This window comes from Hypanus sabinus, chromosome 28 (genome assembly GCF_030144855.1).
Source record: "Hypanus sabinus isolate sHypSab1 chromosome 28, sHypSab1.hap1, whole genome shotgun sequence".
NCBI classification, from domain to species: domain Eukaryota; kingdom Metazoa; phylum Chordata; class Chondrichthyes; order Myliobatiformes; family Dasyatidae; genus Hypanus; species Hypanus sabinus.
Genome location: NC_082733.1, coordinates 9,432,866 through 9,452,463, shown reverse-complemented (window position 1 = coordinate 9,452,463; position 19,598 = coordinate 9,432,866). Strand labels below are relative to the sequence as shown.

General features: G+C 40.8%; 1 protein-coding gene across 3 annotated transcripts in view; it reads left to right on the top strand.

Annotated features, from left to right (window-relative positions):
- The window catches only part of abhd17c (abhydrolase domain containing 17C, depalmitoylase), a 49,436-nt gene that overhangs the window by 27,154 nt on the left and 2,684 nt on the right, over positions 1-19,598 (top strand). Inside the window, exon 3 of one of the 3 annotated variants that reach the window (XM_059952583.1) lies at positions 14,148-14,219. The exons of the other annotated variants lie outside the window; for them this stretch is intronic. Within the exon in view, the coding sequence (XP_059808566.1) occupies positions 14,148-14,181 (34 nt within the window). The 3' untranslated portion in view covers positions 14,182-14,219. Of the gene's footprint in view, positions 1-14,147; positions 14,220-19,598 lie in introns of those variants that run through there. 3 annotated transcript variants of the gene reach the window in all.

Below are 19,598 nucleotides of genomic sequence, written 5' to 3'. Positions count from 1 at the left end.
ACATCTTTCCAGAATTTCTCCAAGCTAGGACAAAACCAGTACATATGGATGAGAAAGGTCATGCCCCTCTTGCATTTATCACAGAGCGGACTAACGCTGGGGTAGAATCGAGATAGTTTAGATTTAGACAAATGGGCTCTATGAACAATCTTAAACTGTAAAAGGCAGTGGCGAGCACAAAGAGAGGTTGAGTTAACCGATTTGAGAACTGAATCCCAGCTCTCCTCAGATAAGGAGATATTCAAATCCTGCTCCCAGGCCATTTTGATTTTATCCATGGGGGCCCGTCGTAAGGCTGCTAGTTTATCTCGGATGATTGATATTAAGCCTTTACCTAGTGGATTCATGGAAAGAAATAGGTCCATAGCATTTTTCGCAGGCATTTCAGGAAAGTTAGGAATTAAAGGAGCAATGAAGTGTCTGATTTGGAGATATCTGAAAGAATGAGTATTGGGCAGATTGAACTTAACAGAGAGCCGCTAAAAAGAAGCGAAACGATTATCAATGAAAAGATCTTCAAAATGTCTAATGCCCTTCCTATACCAAACCTGGAATGCTGAATTGTATGTAGTAGGGAAAAAAAGGTGATTATGAGCAATAGGGCTGGAAACGGAAAACCCCTGGAAACCATAGCATTTCCTGATCTGAGCCCATATACGCAAAGTGTGTCTAACAAGAGGATTAGCTATTGATCTGGGCAGACTACCAGGGAGCGTAGAGCCAAGAAGTGCAGAAATAGATAATTCTTTAGTGGAGCTCAGCTCCATCGCCACCCAGTTAGGGCACTCGGGTTGGCCATGGAAGAAAGACCAGAAGGTAGCACAACGTATATTAGCTGCCCAATAATATAAACGAAAGTTAGGTAAAGCCATGCCACCCTCTTTTTTAGATTTTTGGAGATGGATTTTATTAATTCTAGAGCGCTTATTCTGCCACAGATATGACAAAATAATAAGTCTAAGGAATCAAAAAAAGATTTAGGAATAAAAATTGGGATAGATTGAAATAGGTATAAAAATTTGGGGAGAACATACATTTTAACAACATTAATACGACCTACCAAAGACATAGATAGAGGTGACCATTGTACCAGACTCTGTTTTATAGCATATGAAAGATTGGCAAAGTTTTCACGAAAGAGGTCTTTAAACTTCCTTGTGACTGTAATTCCAAGATAAGTAAATTGATTATAGACTACTTTAAAAGGGAGATCATGAAATGTTAGTTCTTGTGCTTCTTTATTAATTGGGAGAAGTTCACTCTTATGTAAATTAAGTTTATAGCCAGAGATCTGGCTAAACTGGTCAAGAACTGAAAACATTAGAGGTAAGGATGTCGATGGATTTGAGAGAAAGAGTAATAAGTCATCAGCATAGAGAGAAACTTTATGCTCAACACCCCTTCTCCAAATCCCAGTCAATTCAGGGCAGTTTCGAAATGCTATCGCCAGAGGTTCCATAGCCAAATCAAAGAGAAAGGGACTTAAGGGGCATCCCTGGCAGGTGCCACGTTTGAGATTAAATACTTGGGATTTCTGAAAATTAGTTAAAACAGAGGCAGTAGGACACAGGTACAGCAATTGGATCCAAGAGATGAAACTTTGGCCAAGGTCAATTTTTTCTAAAACTGCAAAAAGGTAGTTCCACTCTATACGATCAAATGCTTTCTCCGCATCGAGGGAAATAACACATTCAGGAATCCCAGTTGGAAGTGAGTATAAAATATTAAATAAACGCCGAATGTTAAAAAAAGGGAAAAGGTTTTTAATAAAGCCTGTTTGGTCATCAGAGATAATGGAGGGAATGACAGTTTCTAATCTATGAGCCAAAACTTTAACTAAGATCTTTACATCAACATTGAGCAGAGAGATCGGCCTATACGAAGAACACTCTGTTGGGTCTTTGCCCTTTTTTAAAAGAAGAATAATATATGCCTCACTGAAAGAAGGTGGCAATTTGCCGTAATTAAACGAGTCAGATAATACTGAAAGTAACTGAGGAGAAAGAAGAGAAGAGAATGATTTATAAAATTCTACAGGGAACCCATCAGGTCCAGGAGATTTCCCTGAGGACATTTCAGAAATTGCAGTAGATATTTCTTCTAATGACATAGGCGCATTGAGTTTGGCTTTGAAATCAGATGAAAGTGAGGGGATATTCAGATTCTGTAAAAATTGATCAACAGAGATATTGTCATTCAGAGATTCAGAGGAATAAAGCCAAGAATAAGAATTTTTAAATGCATCATTAATTTCTAAATGATCCGATGTAAAGTCTCCGTTCTCCTTCCGGTTCTTTGTAATATGTTGTTTGGCTTTGGAACACCTCAGCTGATTGGCTAGGAATTTACCAGACTTATCCCCATGAATGTAAAAGCGACTCTTGCTTTCGAGAAGTTGGCGTTCGACAGGTTGAGTGGACAGAAGGTTAAACTTAGTTTGGAGTTCAACACGCTTCTTGTATAATTCAGGGTTCTTAGCTTGGGCATATATTTGATCCAATTCTTTAATCTAGTTAATGAGGTCTAATCGATCTGCCCGGGATCTTCTGTTGAGATTTGCTGTGTAAGAGATTATTTGCCCCCTCAGATATGCTTTCATGGCATCCCAGACAATCTGGGATGGCACTTCAGGTGATGTATTAGTGTTAAAATAAAAGGTTATCTGATCCTTAATAAATTTTAAAAAATCATCATCCGATAGTAAAGTTGAATCAAACCACCAGTGTTTATTCCTCTGAGGGAGACCAGGCAAATTCAGAGAGAGAGTAATTGGGGCATGGTCAGAGATCAGTATACTCTGATAGTTGCAAGAGTGGGCAAATGGAATAAGTTGGTTATCGAGTAAGAAGTTCTAGTTTCTAGTGAAGGTATGGTGAACATGTGAGAAAAAAGAATAATCTCTCTCCGTAGGATGGAGGAAACGCCATATATCAGAGATACCATAATTAGAGAGAAACGATTGGATAGCTAAGGCAGATTTAGTAGGTGGTCTAGTAACAGAGGACGATCGATCCAAATTGGGATCTAACCAACAATTAAAGTCACCACCCAGTATAAGAGAGTATGAGTTTTAAGTCTGGTAGTGAGGAAAAAAACCGTTCAAAAAAATTAACATCATCAAAGTTGGGGGCATACAGGTTTGCTAATGCAACTTTAGTGTTATATAGTTTTGCTGTACGTTTCTAAGTTCACAGCTGGAGTACTGTGTATAATCGCTGCATAATGGAAGGATGAGTTGGCATTAGATGGATTGCAGAAGAAATTCCTCAGCATTTTGCTTGGGATGGAGCATTAAGCAATGAGGAGAAACTGTATAGGCAGGAGTATGTTTCCTTTGACATGGAGGAAGCTGCATCTCTTTCATTACTTGCACAATTACCCTCACCCCAACCTACCACCCCATGAGCCTTCATGTCCAGCATATCATTCTCCTACAACTAAGCACATCTTTCCCACCACCCCTCCCCTCCCACCACTCCCTTTCCATAGGGATTGTTCAGTATGTGACTGCCTTGTTCACTCATCCCTCCCCACTGATCTCCCTCCTGCAAGTGGGACAAGTACTATACTTGTCCCTACACTTCCTCCCTCACTACCATTCTGGGCCCTACTTCCACCACAAAAAAACACCATTTCTGGTGGCCACCTATTTCAGTTGGGCTTCCCATTCCAACATGTCAGTCCATGGTCTCCTTTACTGCCATGATTAGGCCTCAGTCATGTTGAAGGAGAACAACTCATTCGTTTGATAGCTTCCAAGCTGATGCCATAAACATTGATTTCTCTGATTTCTGATAATTTACCCCCCTTTCTCCAATTTCCATTCCCCATTCTGGTTCCCTTCCCATTTCTTCTCTGTTCACCTTCCCATTTCTTCTCTGCTCACCTACTTATCATATCTTTCTGGAGCCCCTCCTACTTTCATGGTTCACTGTTCTCTCCTATCAGTTTTACTCCTCTTCACCTCTTCCATCTAACATTTCTCAGTGTCTACTTTATCCCCCTCCCCCACCCACCCTTCAGCTGGTTTCACCTATCACTTGCCATCCCTTCACCCCCACCCCCATTTTCTTAGTTTGGCTTCTGCTCCCTTCCTTTCCAATCCTGATGAAGGGATTCTGTTCACAATGTTGACTGTTTATTCCCCTCCATAGATACTGTTTAACATGCTGAGTTTCTCCAGCATTTTGTGTGTGTTTCTCAAGATTTCCAGTATCTGCAGAATTTCTTGTGTTTATATTTACCACATTTTCATTAATGCTTTCATTGTCTCCATCTGTGGCAAGCTGAAACCTTCTGTTTGATGTTTTATCTAATTTATTAATTCATTAATGCTGTAATGAGAAGATGATGGCAACTAAAACAGACATTTTAATAGAAGTTGTTTCTATTAACTTCATCTTCTAAGTGTAGGTTCAGCAATAAAGGGCAGTATCCAAATAGATGACAGTATAATGCCAATTAACTAGCTGGACCCTCATCATGCTAGTACAGTTTGTGGCAGCTCCAGAAGATATTTTTGTCTTGGTCCTCAGGAGCAAGGTCTTTACTCACATTTTTGAATAGCCTCTATCATAGCTTCAGTTTCCTAGAGTTTGGTAATCAACTTTCTTTTTAGCAATTCTACAGCACACCTGCTTGTTAATACAAATATATAATCAGCCAATCAAGTGGCAGCACCTCAATACATAAAGGTATGCAGACATGGTCAAAAGGTTTAATCACAAACAAGCGAAAATCTGCAGATCTGCACACTCAAAATGCTGGAGGAACTCAGCAGGCCAGGTGGCATCTATGGAAAAGAGTACAGTCAAAGTTCCGGGCCGAAACCCTTTGGCAGGTGCTGGAAATCCAAGCAACACACACAGAATGCTGGAAATATCAAATGAACTCTTTTCCATAAATGCTGCCTGGCCTGCTAAGTTCCTCTCCAGTATTATGTGTGTGTTGTATCAGAATCAGGTTTATTATCACCCACATGTGTCATGAAATTTGTTAACTTAGCAGCAGCAGTTCAATGCAATACATAATATAGAAGAAAAAGATTAAAATAAATAAATTACAGTATTTGTATATTAAATAGATTAAAAACAATGCAAAAAACAAATAATATATATTTTTAGAAATTAGGTAGTATCAATGTTCATTTCGGAATTGGATGGCAGAGGGGAAGAAGCTGTTCCTGAATCGCTGAGTGTGTGCCTTCAGGCTTCTGTACCTCCTACCTGACAGTAACAGTGAGAAAAGGGCATGCCCTGGTTGCTGGATGTCCTTAATAATGAACGCTGCCTTCCTGAGACACCGCTCCTTGAAGATGTCCTGGGTACTTTGTATGCTAGTACCCAAGATGGGGCTAACTAAATTTACAACTCTCTGCAGCTTCTTTCGGTCCTGTGCAGGAGCCTTCCCCCCCCCCCCCCCCCCATACCAGACAGTGATGCAGCCTGTCAGAATGCTCTCCACGGTACATCTATAGAAGTTTTTGAGGGTATTTGTTGGCATACCAAATCTCTTCAAACTCTTAATGAAGTATAGCCGCTGTCTTGCCTTCTTTATTACTGCATCGATATGTTGGGACCAGGTTAGATCCTCAGAGATCTTGACACCTAGGAATTTGAAACTGCTCATTCTCTCCACTTCTGATCCCTCTATGAGGATTGTTCCTTCGTCTTACCCTTCTTGAAATCCACAATCAGCTCTTTTGTCTCACTGATGTTGAGTTCCAGGGTTTTGCTGCAACAATACTCACTAGTTGGCATATCTCACTCCTGTACACCCTCTCGTCACCGCCTGAGATTCTACCAACAATGGTTGTATCATCAGCAAGTTTTTGGATGGTATTTGAGCTATGCCTAGCCCCACAGTCATGGGTGTATAGAGACTGAAGCAGTGGGCTAAGCACACACCCCTGAGGTGCAACAGTGTTGATTGTAAGCAGGGAGGAGGTGTTACCACCAACCCACACAGATTGTGGTCTTCCAGTTAGGAAGTCAAGGATCCAATTGCAGAGGGAGGTACCGAGGCCCAAGTTCTTCATCTTCTCAATCATGGTCAAAAGGTTTAGCTGTTGTTCACACCAAGCATCAGTATGGGGAAGGAATGTGATCTAAATGATGTTGACCATTGGTGCCAGATGTAGTTGTTTTGAGTATCTCAGAAACTGCTGATCTCCTGGGATTTTCACACAGACTCTAAACTGTATAGTGGATGATGTGAAAAGCAAAAACAGAAATCTAGTGTGTAGCAATCCTGAGGGTGAAAATAAATGCCTTGTTAATGAGAGAGGTCGGAGGAGAATGGTTCAAGCTGACAGGAAGGTGACAAAAACCCAAATGATCACAGGTTACAGCAGAGGTGTGCATCAGTGAATGCACAACACTTTGAAACTTGAAAAAGCAGCAGAAGGCCACACTGGGTTTCACTCCGTACCTAATAAAGTGACCACTGAGTGTATATCAAATATTCTTCTATGTTAGCAGTTTCTCTTCCCAGGAATTCTCAGATTTGAAAATTAGCTGCTTTTTGCCTGTTAAACAATAGATACAGAAACCACTTCAAGCAATTTGATTTTTCAAAACTGCAGTTTCTCATGGGTAGGGTCATTCCATTATCACTCCATGGTTAAGAAGGATATTAATAAAGCAAATAATTTATTGTGTTATTGGTCTAGTGAAAGTTTATAGAATTTGTTATTTGGAGCAACTTAAGTAATTGGGAGGGAAGGAAAAGCAAAGAGGTCCTGAAGAGAGAATGAAGAGAGCTAGGCAGGAAGCTGAGAAGCAGGACCTCTTAAGGTAGTAATTTCTGATATGCTGCCTGTGTCATGTGTCAGGGTAGAAATGGGATAACTTAGCAGATGCATGGCTGAGAAGCTGGTATGGGGGCATGGCTTCAGGTTCTTGGATCATTGGGATCTCTTCTGGGGAGGTATGACCTGTACAAAAGGGACGATTACACCTCAACCCAAGGGGGGACCAAAATTCTTGTGGGCAGATTCATTAGAGCTGTTGGGGAGGGTTTAAACCAATTTGGCAGGGGGACGGAAACTGGAATGAAGGGGCTTAGGATAGGACAGATGGTAAAAAAAAGCAAAGATAGTGTGCAATCAGACAGGAAGGGCAGGCAGAAGATAGGACAAAATTGCAGCCAGTAGGGTATCAGTGCACTAGGGATGCAGAATCAAATAGGGTACTCAAAGTGTTATATCTCAATGAACAAGATAAAGTGAATAATCTTATTACACTTTTACAATTGTCGGGTATGATGTTGTGACTATCACTGAATTATGGATGAAGTTAGTTGTAGTGGGAGCTGCATGTCCAAGGTTACACATTGTATTGGAGAGACAGGAAGGTAGGCAGAGTGGGTGGCGTGGCTCTGCAGATAAAGAATGGCATCAAATCATTAAAATGGTATGACACAGGATCTGAAGATGTTGAATCCTTGTGTGTTGAATTAAGAAACTGCAAAGGTAAAAAGGCCTTGATGGCAGTTATATACAGGCCTCCAAACCATATCTGGGTTGTGGACTACAGAATACAATGGGAAGTAGAAAAGGTGTGTCAAAAGAGCAATGTTATGATAGTCATGAGAGATTTCAACATGCAGGTAGATTGGCAAAATCAGATTGGTAATGGATTTCAAGGGAGTGATTTTGTTGAATGCATACGAGATGCTTTTTTAGAACAGCTTGTCATTGCGCCTACTAGGGGATTAGCAATACTAGTGTTAGGTAATGAACCAAAAGCAATTCGGGAGCTTAAGGAAAAGGAACCCTTAGAAGACAGTGATCACAATATGATTGAGTTCAACTTGGAATTTGATGGGGATAAGTAAAGTCTGACAGCAGATTCAGTGGAGTAAAGGAAATTAGTGATATGAGAGGAGTTAGCCAAAGTAAATTGGAAGGAAATGTTGGCAGGGATGATAGCAGAGCAGCAATGGTTTTAGTTTCTACGAAAAATGGGGAAGGTGCAGGATAGATCTATTCCAAAAATGAAGAAATACTCAATCAGCAAAATAGTACAACTGTGGCTGACCAAGTCAAAGTTAATGTAAAAACAAAAGGGAGGGCATACAACAAAGCAAGAATTAGCAGGAATTTAAAGGATTGGGAAGCTTTTAAAAACCCACAGAAAGCAACTAAAAGAATCATTAGGATGGAAAAGATGAAATATGGAAGCAAGCTAGCAAACAATATCAACATAAATAGAAATGGCTTTTTCAAGTAGGTATTTAAAAAAAATAAAAGTGATGAGAGTGGATACAGGACAGCTGGAAAATAAGCCTGGAGAAATAGTAACGGGGGATAGGGAGATGGCAGATGAACTAAGTTGAGTATTTTGCATCAGTCTTCACTGTGGAAGACAATAGCAGTATGTCAGCTGTTTAAGGGTGTGGGGGAAGAGAAGTGAGTACAGTTACTATTAAAAAGGAGGAGGTGCTCAAAAAGCTGAAAAACTTAAAGGTGCATAAGTCACCCGGACCAGATGACTTGCATCCTAGGGTTGTGAAAGAGGTAGTGGTAGAAATTGTGAAGGCATTAGTAATGATCTTTCAAGAATCATTGGACTCTGGCATGGTTTTGGAGGACTGAAAGATTGAAAATGTCACTCACTAAGAAAGAAGGGAGGCGCAGAAAGGAAATTATAGACCAGTTAGACTATCCTCAGTGCTTGGAAAGATGTTGGAGTCAATTGTTAAGGATGAAGTTATGGAGTACTTTGTGAATATGACAAGATAGGACAAAGACAGCCTGGTTTCCTTAAGGGAAATTCTTGCCTGACAAATCTGTTGAAATTCTTTGAGGAGACTACAAGTAGGGTAGATAAAGGGGCTGCAGCAGATGTTGTATCTTTGGGTTTTCAGCTGGCTTTTGACAAGCTGCCACACATGAGACTGCTTACCAAGTTAGGAGCCAATGCTATTGCAAGAGAGTTACTAGCAAGGTTAGAACATTGACAGATTGGTAGGAGGCAGCAAGTGGGAATAAAAGGATCCTTTTCTGGTTGGCTGCCCCGATTAGTGATGTTCCACAGAGGTCAGCTTTGGGACAGCTTTTTATGCTGCATATCAATGACTTAGATGATGGAATAGACAACTTTGTTGCCAAATTTGCAGATGATACAAAGACTGGTGGAGTGTTGAGGAAACAGGGAGACTGCAGAAGGACTTAGACAGTTTAAGAAATGACAAGAAAGTGGCAAATGAAATACAATGTTGGAAATGCACGGTCGTGCGCTTTGGTAGTAGAAATAAATGTGTAGACTATTTTCCAAAGAGGGAAAAAATCCAAATATCGAGATGCAAAGGGAGTTGGCAGTCCTTGTGGAGAACATCCTAAAGGTTAACTTGCAGGTGGAGTCAGTGGTGAAGAAGACAAATGCAATGTTAACATTCATTTCAAAAGGTCTAAAATATAAGATCAAGGATGTGATGCTCAGGCTTTATAAGGTGCTGGTGAAAACTCACCTTGAGTTTTGTGAACAGTTTTAGGCTCCTCATCTAAGAAAAGATATGCTGGCATTGGAGATGTTTCATAGGAGGTTCATAAGGATGATACTGGGAATGAAAGGGTTATCATATGAGGAATGTTTGATGACACTGGGCCCATACTCACTGTAATTTAGAAGGATGGGTGGAGGATCTCATTGAATACTTTCGAATGTTGAAAGGCCTAGCCAGAATAGACATACAAAGGATGTTTCCTGTGGTGGGGGAGTCTAGAACAAGAGGGCACAGCCTCTGGATAGAGGGGGCATCCATTTAAAACAGAGATGCAAAGAAATTTCTGTAGCTAGAGAGTGGTGAATCGGTGCAATTTCTTACCGCAAGCAGCTGTGGAGACCAGGTAGTTGGGTGTACTTAAGGCGAAGATTGATAAGTTCTCAATTGACTAGTTTCAAAGGTTACAGGGAGAAGACTAGGGGCTATTAGCGAACTGCAGAACGCACACCCTGATGGATTGTATATTGTCACCGGAGATTTCAACCATGCGAATCTCAAGTCAGCGCTCCCCAAATTCCATTAGCATGTGGATTTTGCAACGAGAGGTACGAACGCGTTGGTCCTTGTTTATACATACATCCCTGACGCGTTCCGCGTGGAGCCCCGCCCTCACCTCGTTTACTCAGACCACATCTTTGTTATGCTAATTCCAGCATACAGACCACTCGTCAGACGCTCCGGAGCAGTTTTGAAACAGGTGAAAACCTGGCCAGCAGGAGCGATCTCTGCTCTTCAAGACTGCTTTGAGCACACTGACTGGCACATGTTCAGGGAGGCTGCAACCGATGGCGACTCTACCAACTTAGAGGAGTACACAGCATCAGTGACCAGCTACATCAGCAAGTGTATTGATGCTGTCTCTGCATCCAAAACCATCACTACACGCTCCAACCAGAAGCCATGGATAACCGTGGAGGTGCGTGCGCTGCTGAGGACCTGAGACACCGCCATGGGAGCAGGTGACAAGGCAGCCCTAACAACAGCGAGGACCAAACTATCCCGGGCCATCAGAGAGGTAAAGTGTGCACACGCCCAGCGAATCCACAGCCATTTCCAGGATAGCAGTGACACGTGGCACATGTGGAAGGGCATTCAGGACATCACCAACTACAAGACAACATCACCTGCCTGTGCTGGTGATTGATGCCTCCCTCCCTGATGCGCTGAACAACTTCTACGCTTGTTTTGAGGTGGAAAATGACATGGTGGTGAGGAAAACCACCCCTCCTCCCAATGACCAGGTGCTATGTCTTACCGTGGCTGATGTGAGGAAAACTCTATGCAGGGTCAACCCACAGAGGCTGCTGGCAGAGTGCTCAGAGGATGTGCAGACCAGCTGGCAAATGTTCTCACTGACATCTTCAACATCTCCCTGAGCAGCGCCGTTGTTACAACGTGCTTCAAGGCCACCACATTGTCCCTGTGCTGAAGAAGTCTTCAGTGTCTTGCCTCAATGATTACTGTCCTGTTGCACTCACATCCATCATCATGAAGTGTTTCGAGAGGCTTGCCATGAGGCACATCAAGACCCTGCTGTCCCCCTCACTGGACCCTCTGCAGTTCACGTACTGTCCCAATCGCTCAACAGACTATGCCATCGCCACCACCCTCCACCTGGCCCTCACCCACCTGGACAAAAAAGACATGTACGTTCAAATGCTGTTCATAGATTTCGGTTCAGCATTCAACACAATCATTCCTCAGCACCCGATTGGAAAGCTGAGCCTGCTGGGCCTGAACACCTCCCTCTGCAACTGGATCCTAGACTTCCTGACTGAGAGACCTCGGTCAGTTCGGATTGGGAGCAGCATTTCCAACACCATCACACTGAGCATGGGGACACCCCAGGGCTGTGTGCTCAGTCCACTGCTGTTCACTCTACTGACCCACGACTGTGCTGCAACACACAGCTCGAATTACATCATCAAGGTCACTGGTGGGTCTCATCTGCAAAAATGACGAGTCAGCACACAGAGAGGAGGTGCAGTGGCTAACCCACTGGTGCAGAGCCAACAGCCTGTATCTGAATGTGAACAAAAGGAAAGAGCTGGTTGTTGACTTTAGGAGAGCACAGAGTGACCACTCTCCGCTGAACAACGATGGCTCCTCCGTAGAGATCGTTAAGAGCATCGAATTTCTTGATGTTCACCTGGTGGAGAATCTCACCTGATCCCTCAACACCAGCTCCATAGCCAAGAAAGCCCAGCAGCGTTTCTACTTTTTGCAAAGGCTGAGAAAAGTCCATCTCTCACCCCCCATCCTCATCACATTCTACAGAGGATTTATCGAGAGAATCCTGAACAGCTGCATTACTGCCTGGTTCAGAAATTACACCGTCTTGGATCTTAAGACCCTGCAGCGGACAGTAAGGTCAGCTGAAGAGATCATTGGGATCTCTCTTCCCACCATTACAGACATTTAGACCACAGGCTGCATCTGCAAAACTAACAGAGTTGTGAAGGACCCCATGCACCCCTTGTACAAACTCTTCTCCCTCCTGCCATCTGGCAGAAGGTACCGAAGCATTCGAGCTCTCACGACCAGACTGTGTAACAGTTTCTTTCCCCAAGCCATTAGACTCCTCAATTCCCAGAGTCTAGACCAGGGGTCAGCAACCTTTACCACTGAAAGAGCCACTTGGACCCGTTTCCCACAGAAAAGAAAACACTGGGAGCCGCAAAACCTGTTTGACATTTAAAATGAAATAACACTGCATACAACGTTTTTTTTGCCTTTATGGCTATGTATAAACAAACTATAATGTGTTGCATTTATGAAATTGATGAACTCCTGCAGAGAAAACGAAATTACATTTCTGCATGCAACAAAAACATTTTGAACTCCGAAAAAAAGACGTTGGGTTGAAAGTTACTTTTAAGTAAAATATTCAATGTCTATTTGAGTCCTTCTTGTATTTATGAAAAACGCCGAACTTAAATTTTCCGCCAGCAGCAAACCAAAAATAACGTCAGCCAGCTGTCATCCTGAAAAATGAAAGGACTATTTCACTGAACAATGAAAAAATAAGAATATAAGTAAAATAATAGGCAATTAAAATATTTATCATACTTGGTTAATGGGATTTCTGCTCCTGGACCTCAGCGCACAGCATCTGCACATCAGGGCTGTATGATGTCACCTTCATCTTTACACAGGATCGCAAGCTGTCATCTGTGAGGTTTTCAATATCACTCCATTTGTGTTTCTGAGCAAGAACGGCCTTCTGACGGGCAACATCTTCAAAGTCTGCTGTCAAGCGTCTAAACTTGGACACCCATATGTCTTTGTCGGCTATGTCGGCCAGTTCCATCTCAAGATCAGGTTGACTCACACCTGCCAATGCAGTCGTATTCAGTAGGGAAGGATCGATGCTTAAGGGAGTGACCGGGAAGGATAATGTGTTTTTTTCCTCTCTGAACTCACAGAAGCGTTTCCCAAACGATGTTTGCATTGCGATGATTGCAGAATGTAAATACTCCGAAATTATCATGTCGTGACCTTGTTTGAACTCTCTCAAATTGGGGAAGTGAGACAAAGTGCCTTTCTGTAAATCTCTGGCAAGCACTGTCAACTTGCGCTCGAATGCCAAAACATCCTCCAACATGTGCAGGGCTGTACATCCTTTCCCCTGAAGAGCTGTGTTCAGCGTGTTCAGGTGCGCTGTCATGTCTACCATGAAGTGTAGCTTTTCCAGCCACTCTGGCTGTTCCAGCTCAGGAAAGGTGAGCCCTTTGCTGCCCAGGAAAGTTTTCACTTCTTCCAGACACGCGACAAAGCGTTTCAGCACCTTCCGTCTGGACAGCCAGCGATAAAAACACGTTGTAGCGGTGTCAGTAAACTGCAGTCAAAGATAGCTTTATTCGAACTAAACAGCCTTGCTTTTAAGCCTCCCTCAACCCAGCCCCCATGGACGCAGATGCTGCAAAAGACGCGTACTCACAAACCCCCGTAGGCTATCTCCCTTAGCCGGAATGCTGGCTAATTGTGAGCCGTTTCGGATGTGGCAGGAAATGTGTCGCTACACTTAGGTTGTACAAGATCACCATAATTACATTTCAAAAGCTAACAAACTAACATAAAATACATTTTAATTAAATACTGACCAATTATTTCCCAAAGCCACAGGGAGCCGCAGCACAGAGGTGAAAGAGCCACAAATGGCTCGGGAGCCGCAGGTTGCCGACCCCCGGTCTAGACTGACACTAACTTTTACACCTCTCCCTCTCCCCCTACTAAAACATTGTTTACATTTACATTATTCATTATTATATTGTAATTTGTCCTTTACTGTGCCTATTGTCTTGTTTATTAATTATTGTACTGTCTTGCACTGTCTTGTGCACTTTATGTAGACCCGTATAGGTCTGAAGTCTAGTGTAGTTTTGTGTTTCAGGTAGCACCATGGTCCTGGAGGAACATTGTTTCGTTTCTACTGTGTACTGTACCAGCAGTTATGGTTGAAATGACAATAAAGGCGTCTTGACTTTTTGACTTCTGACTTGAGTGGAACTGAGGGGAATGGATCAGCCATGATTGAATGGTGGAACAGACTCGAAGAGCCAATGGTCTAATTCTGTTCCTATCTCTTATGGTCAATGGTCTTTATAATTTTGCTAGCTATTTTATTTCCTCTGGAATAGGACAGCAAGTGAGTGTGAAGGATGTATCATCTAAGATCCAGGCCAATCAAATGTGATATAAAGCATTACTTCATACAGAGGATAGTTAAAGTCTGAAAATCTGTTGTGACAAATGTGACTCCCCTAGCAAAATGCTGTAAGTGTTGAACACTTTATAAATTGGAAGCTGGTAACTAGTAATAGTTAAGCATAGAACTGCATAATCTGTCAATTTTTGCTCAATTGCTTAACCTATATCTATATATTTTAAAACATTTTGTATTATGTTGTCAATTTGTTTTCCTGTGTATTTCATCAACAACTTTGGCTACAATATCTCATAGTACTTGAAATTTTAGTATTGATCCTTGCAGTACACTAGCTATACTTTGCCAACCTGAAAAAAAAATGGAACCACTTTCTGTTAGCTAGATTTCCATTAATATTAGTACATTACCCACATAGACATATCAACAACGTTTCTCATATCAACCCTCAGTTGTTTCATAAAATAAAATTCTGCCGAGTTGGTTGAGGTGGATAGATGGATTTTCCATATATATATATCTTTCCAAATGACTATTAATTGTCTATAACTACCATACCTAAATTTTGATCACTGTTCCATTTTTTTTAAGAAAGTTGTAGTTTTGGTAGTTCTCTAGTCCACAGATGTTATCCCTAAACATTGCTACCTTACTTAGCACAAAGGATGCATTCTCAGGCCCAAGAATGCTAATTAAATCAGCTTTAAAAGGTGCCTGTGTATGTCTATTTACTGGCTTTTACTACTCTCTAGTGATAAATAAGGGTCTCATTGAGAATACATATAGGTTATAACAATATTAAATGTACATTGGGACAATATAAAATGCAATGTAAACTGGAAAAAAATGAACTGGTGACCACATTAAAGTAGCAGCAGAAGATGGGAAAGAAATGGGTGAGGCAGGCTGTGGCTCAAACTACTCGATAAATGAGCTGGGTTGTGAATCTTATTTTTGAAGTCTAGATCCTGTAGTCAGAACTATTGAGCATAGTTCTCTTCACTGAGGAGATGCACTCTAAATCCAACTCATTCTTGGAAAGAAGCACTAATGCTACTTCACTAAATGAAAATCAAAAACTGCAGATGCTGGAAATCTGAAATAAAAGTAGAATACTGGAAACATTGAACAGGTCAGGAAAGGGAAACATTTAATCATTCAGATCTGGAATCAATGGTCAGAATTGTGGGGGGGGGAAAGAAAATGTAGGTTTTAGGTATCAGAAAAGATGGGAGAGATAGAGCAAAGGGTATATAATATATCTGAGAAAAGGAGATAATGTGAATATTGTGGCAGTTAAGCAGCATCCAAAAATGGGTTTAGTTTATTGGTGTAAAGTGTTCCTATTAGTAAGGCTGTGGGATATGTCAGACAGGGCAGAATATATGCAAAAATTGTGGGGGTGGGGGTGGAGAGCCAAAGTGATGACAGGCAATTTTGGCCAGTCTGATACTGACGAGAGAGTAAGTTACGTAAAGTTGGTGAATTCAGTGTTGAGTGCTGAGGATCTAACCTGGTCCCAAATTATCAATGCATCTATAAAGAAGGCAAGACAGAAGTTATATTTCATTAGGAGTTTGAAGAGATTTGTTATGTCACCTATAACACTCAAACTTCTATTGATGTACTGTGGAGAGTATTCTGGACAGACTGCATCACTGTTTGGTATTGTGGGGGGGGGCTACTGCACAGGACCAAAAAAAGCAATAGAAAGTTGTAAAATTAGTCAGCTCCATCTAGCTAGTCTCCTTAGTATCCAAGACATCTTCATACAGTGGTGCCTCAGAAAGGAGATATCCATGATTTAAGGACCCCCATCACCCAGGGCATGGGAGGTACGGAAGCTTAAAGGCACACATTCAACGATTCATGACAGCATATTCCCCTCTGCCATGCAATTCCTACGTGGACATTGAACCCTGGATCACTACCTCACTTTCTTTAATATATGCTGCTTCTGTTTTTGCATTATTTTAAATCTATTTAATATGCATATATACTCTTACTGCAATTTACATATTGTTGCTATATTATCATGCATTATATTTGTACTGCTGCTGCTAAGTTAACAAGTTTCACGTCACATGCCGGTGATAATGAACCTGATTCAAATTTTATTTCTGTTCCCCAGGCTTGGGTTGGCCTTGTTGTAACTGTATAAGTCGAACAGTATGTTGTAACAGTATAGTCAAAGTGGGAGTGAGATAAGTGGTGAATTAAGCTTGTAGTAATCAAAGCTTGTACAGTTTTGATACTGGGTCTCAGATCTAAATTGTAACTGCTTTATGTTGTAGAAATGCTGCCTGACCAAGTGGTTCCGGCATTTTATGATTTTTGCCCAGCCATTCTCCACTCAATCATTGCAGTGCCTTCCATTAAAATTGGGGTCTCCATTATTTCAATGTCTCCATATGAACATGGTGTTGTTCCAAGGCTTGTAGTTCCATATTTAAAGTAATGTTTTTCCACAGTTTTTTAGACCAATTTCTCACACTATCTCTTACTGACCTCCTTCTAGAGGTTGTTGTAAAACATGTTCCATCATAAATCTACAGACCTGCAGCATGTGAACACAACAAAACGTATTCTGTTCTCGTGTTCTGAGTAACAATTATCAGTTCACTGAAAAGATTGTATCTTTCTCTTTGATCCATTCTCTTCTGATTGATATTCTTCATGCTTAAAGTTATTCTTTGTAGTTTTAACTGTCTCAATCTGTCCTCTCAACCTTGACTTTGTCACTTAGAACAATGGAGGGGGAGGGGAAGTGCTAAAATTTCTATGATAATTTGTACTGCACTTGATATTGATTGTACAGACCAAAACAAATGCTGTGAAGTGCTGACTGGAGAGTAGAAACCTTCTCCCTCTAATTAATGTAGTCTAAACAGTACTAACACCTTGCAAGATGTATTGCTGAATACTTATTGAGTAAACAACAATGATGTAGTGTGCACTCATTGTCTTAGCATCAGCTTACATACAATTTTCCCATCAGTTGAGTGTAATATTATGTACTGATCTAACTCTTTCCTGCGGAGGTTCTTGCGTTAAAGAAAATAGTTTTTTGATTGCTTTAAACTTAACATATTTGCTTTAATACCTGCTGTGCGTTTGCTTCAATATCCTCATCTGATACACTACTGCTTTGGATCCCCTCCTTGGCAGTATTGTTTAAACCTAGCAGATCTCCCCAGAAGAATATTGGTCCTCCTCCATTTCAGATGCAACCCATCCCCCTTGTACCATCTCTTCAGCTACACATTCATTTACCCTATGCTCCTATTCCTACCCTCACTAGCATATCAAGTCCAGTCTTTTATTGTCATTTAACTATATACATTATATGGTTATATGCATGTACAAACATTTCTTCAAACCAGGGTGTAAAGCACAATGGTACACGTTACATACTGAGCACAACAATAACTTATGAAGGTAAGGATGAAATGTACAGGTGAATCACACATAAATAACAAACTAAAGTGCATTAATATTAAATATTATAAGATGTAGAACAGATTAACCAGGGACACTTCAAAATATGATGCGGCAGGGAGTTCAGAAACCTAATGACCCGGGGGAAGAAACTGTTTCTCATTCTAACCATTCTTGTTTTAATGCATCGTAGTCTCCTGCCTGATGGCAGAAAGTCAAAGAGGATGATGGATGGATGGGCAGTATCCTTAATACTAAGGGTCTTGTGTAAGCAGTGCTCCTGATAAATGTCCCATTAGATGATAGGGAGACCACTATGAGCCTCTCAGTTGTTCTCACACTCCTTTGTAGGAACTTCTGCTCCAATGCTTAACTGCTGCCGTACCAGATGGAGGTGCAACTTGTCAGGACGCCCTCAATGGTGCTCCTGTAAAATGCAGTTAAGATGAGGACGGGTCCCTTGCTTGCCTCAGTCTTAGGAAGTGGAGGCCCAGAAATGTCACACAGATGAAACTTGATATTATAACCCTGGAGTCTTGCTTTTTAATCTTTTGCCTTATTCTTGACACAGTGGATTTAAGTTAATTGAGGCACATTAGGACCAGTGTATTTTGGGCCAATTAAGCAGCTGCCCCAATCAGCTGAAGTTTTATGGAAATGGTTAAAAAGGGATTTTTTTTTTTAAAAAAGACAAACTACTGTTTAACTGAGTAACAAATTATGTATTTAAATGAAATACAGAACAAATTGAACTACAAAAACTGCTCTATTTAATATGTTCTTAAATTTGTTCTTAAATTATCAACAGTATGCTGCCGTGTTCTTTTGACTATAAATGAATAAAGCCTAGGCAGACTCTTCGTGCTGATAATGGACTGCCTTCATACAATGTTTTAGATGATTGTTGATACCATCAAATTCTTCGTAGTTCCTAACTTGTTGAAGTAGTGAAATCATTTCATTTTCACTTCCGGCCATTTCTGGCATCTCCAGGCCTCCATGAACTGCAGTTCTGAATTATTTCATTGCTTATTTTTTTTTGCCAACTATCAGTGACAAAAATTGCTGCTTTTTGAGCACAAATACATGCAACTGATACTATTTAAAAACTTAGTTCTAAGCATGTCTAACAGCCACACAAGTACACATACTATATGCTAGTTAGAAACTGTTGGGCAACTGTCTTCTGTCCCAGTTAAACAAAGGGAATCCTGGCTATTTCCTCAATTAGTTTTTGTGCTGGACCTTGTCATTCACTTGTACAAATATGAACTACAACCTCTTGCTACTCATCCTCCCTTTAAAAATGTTCCGGGCAAGCTCAGAAATGGCCTTTGGCCCTAGTACTATGAAGGCAATACACCATTGCTTGCAGCAACAGGAATGTTTATCAGTACACCTGACAACAGAGTCCCATGTATGTACTCTGAATTAGTAAAGTGTGTGTGAGAAATTATGTTTTTCCTTTTCACCATTTTGATCTGGTTGCAGTGTTTTCTACTCAAGTTTGTAGACAACAGTGAATTAGGATACAATAATTTGCATAATTAAAAACAGGAAATTATAATGTGACTTAAATAACTAGCCAATAGCTTTCAAGGCTGAAATCAATTTTTTTATTAGTGAAGATTTAGGTCAAAAATGGGTAAGTGGACATACTATCCCATTGTTAATGTGATAATCTTTTTATATATATCAGAAATGTAAATAGCCATGTTTTAATTACCAATTAGTGATCAGTAGTAAAACCAGCTTAAATTGTAGAATTAATTTTAAATTTTCCTGAAAAACTGTATCAACTGTAATTAAGGTATTGAAAATAAGGTCATTTATTTCTTAGCACAGGTTTATGAAGAATTAAGCATTATCATGTACTTTGCTCAGATATTTGTTTCATTGATTATTTTTTAGATGCAATAAAGAACTAATAAAATTGCATTATTAGTTCCTTTCACTACAGCAGGATTTCTGTTAACTGAAAAGGCAT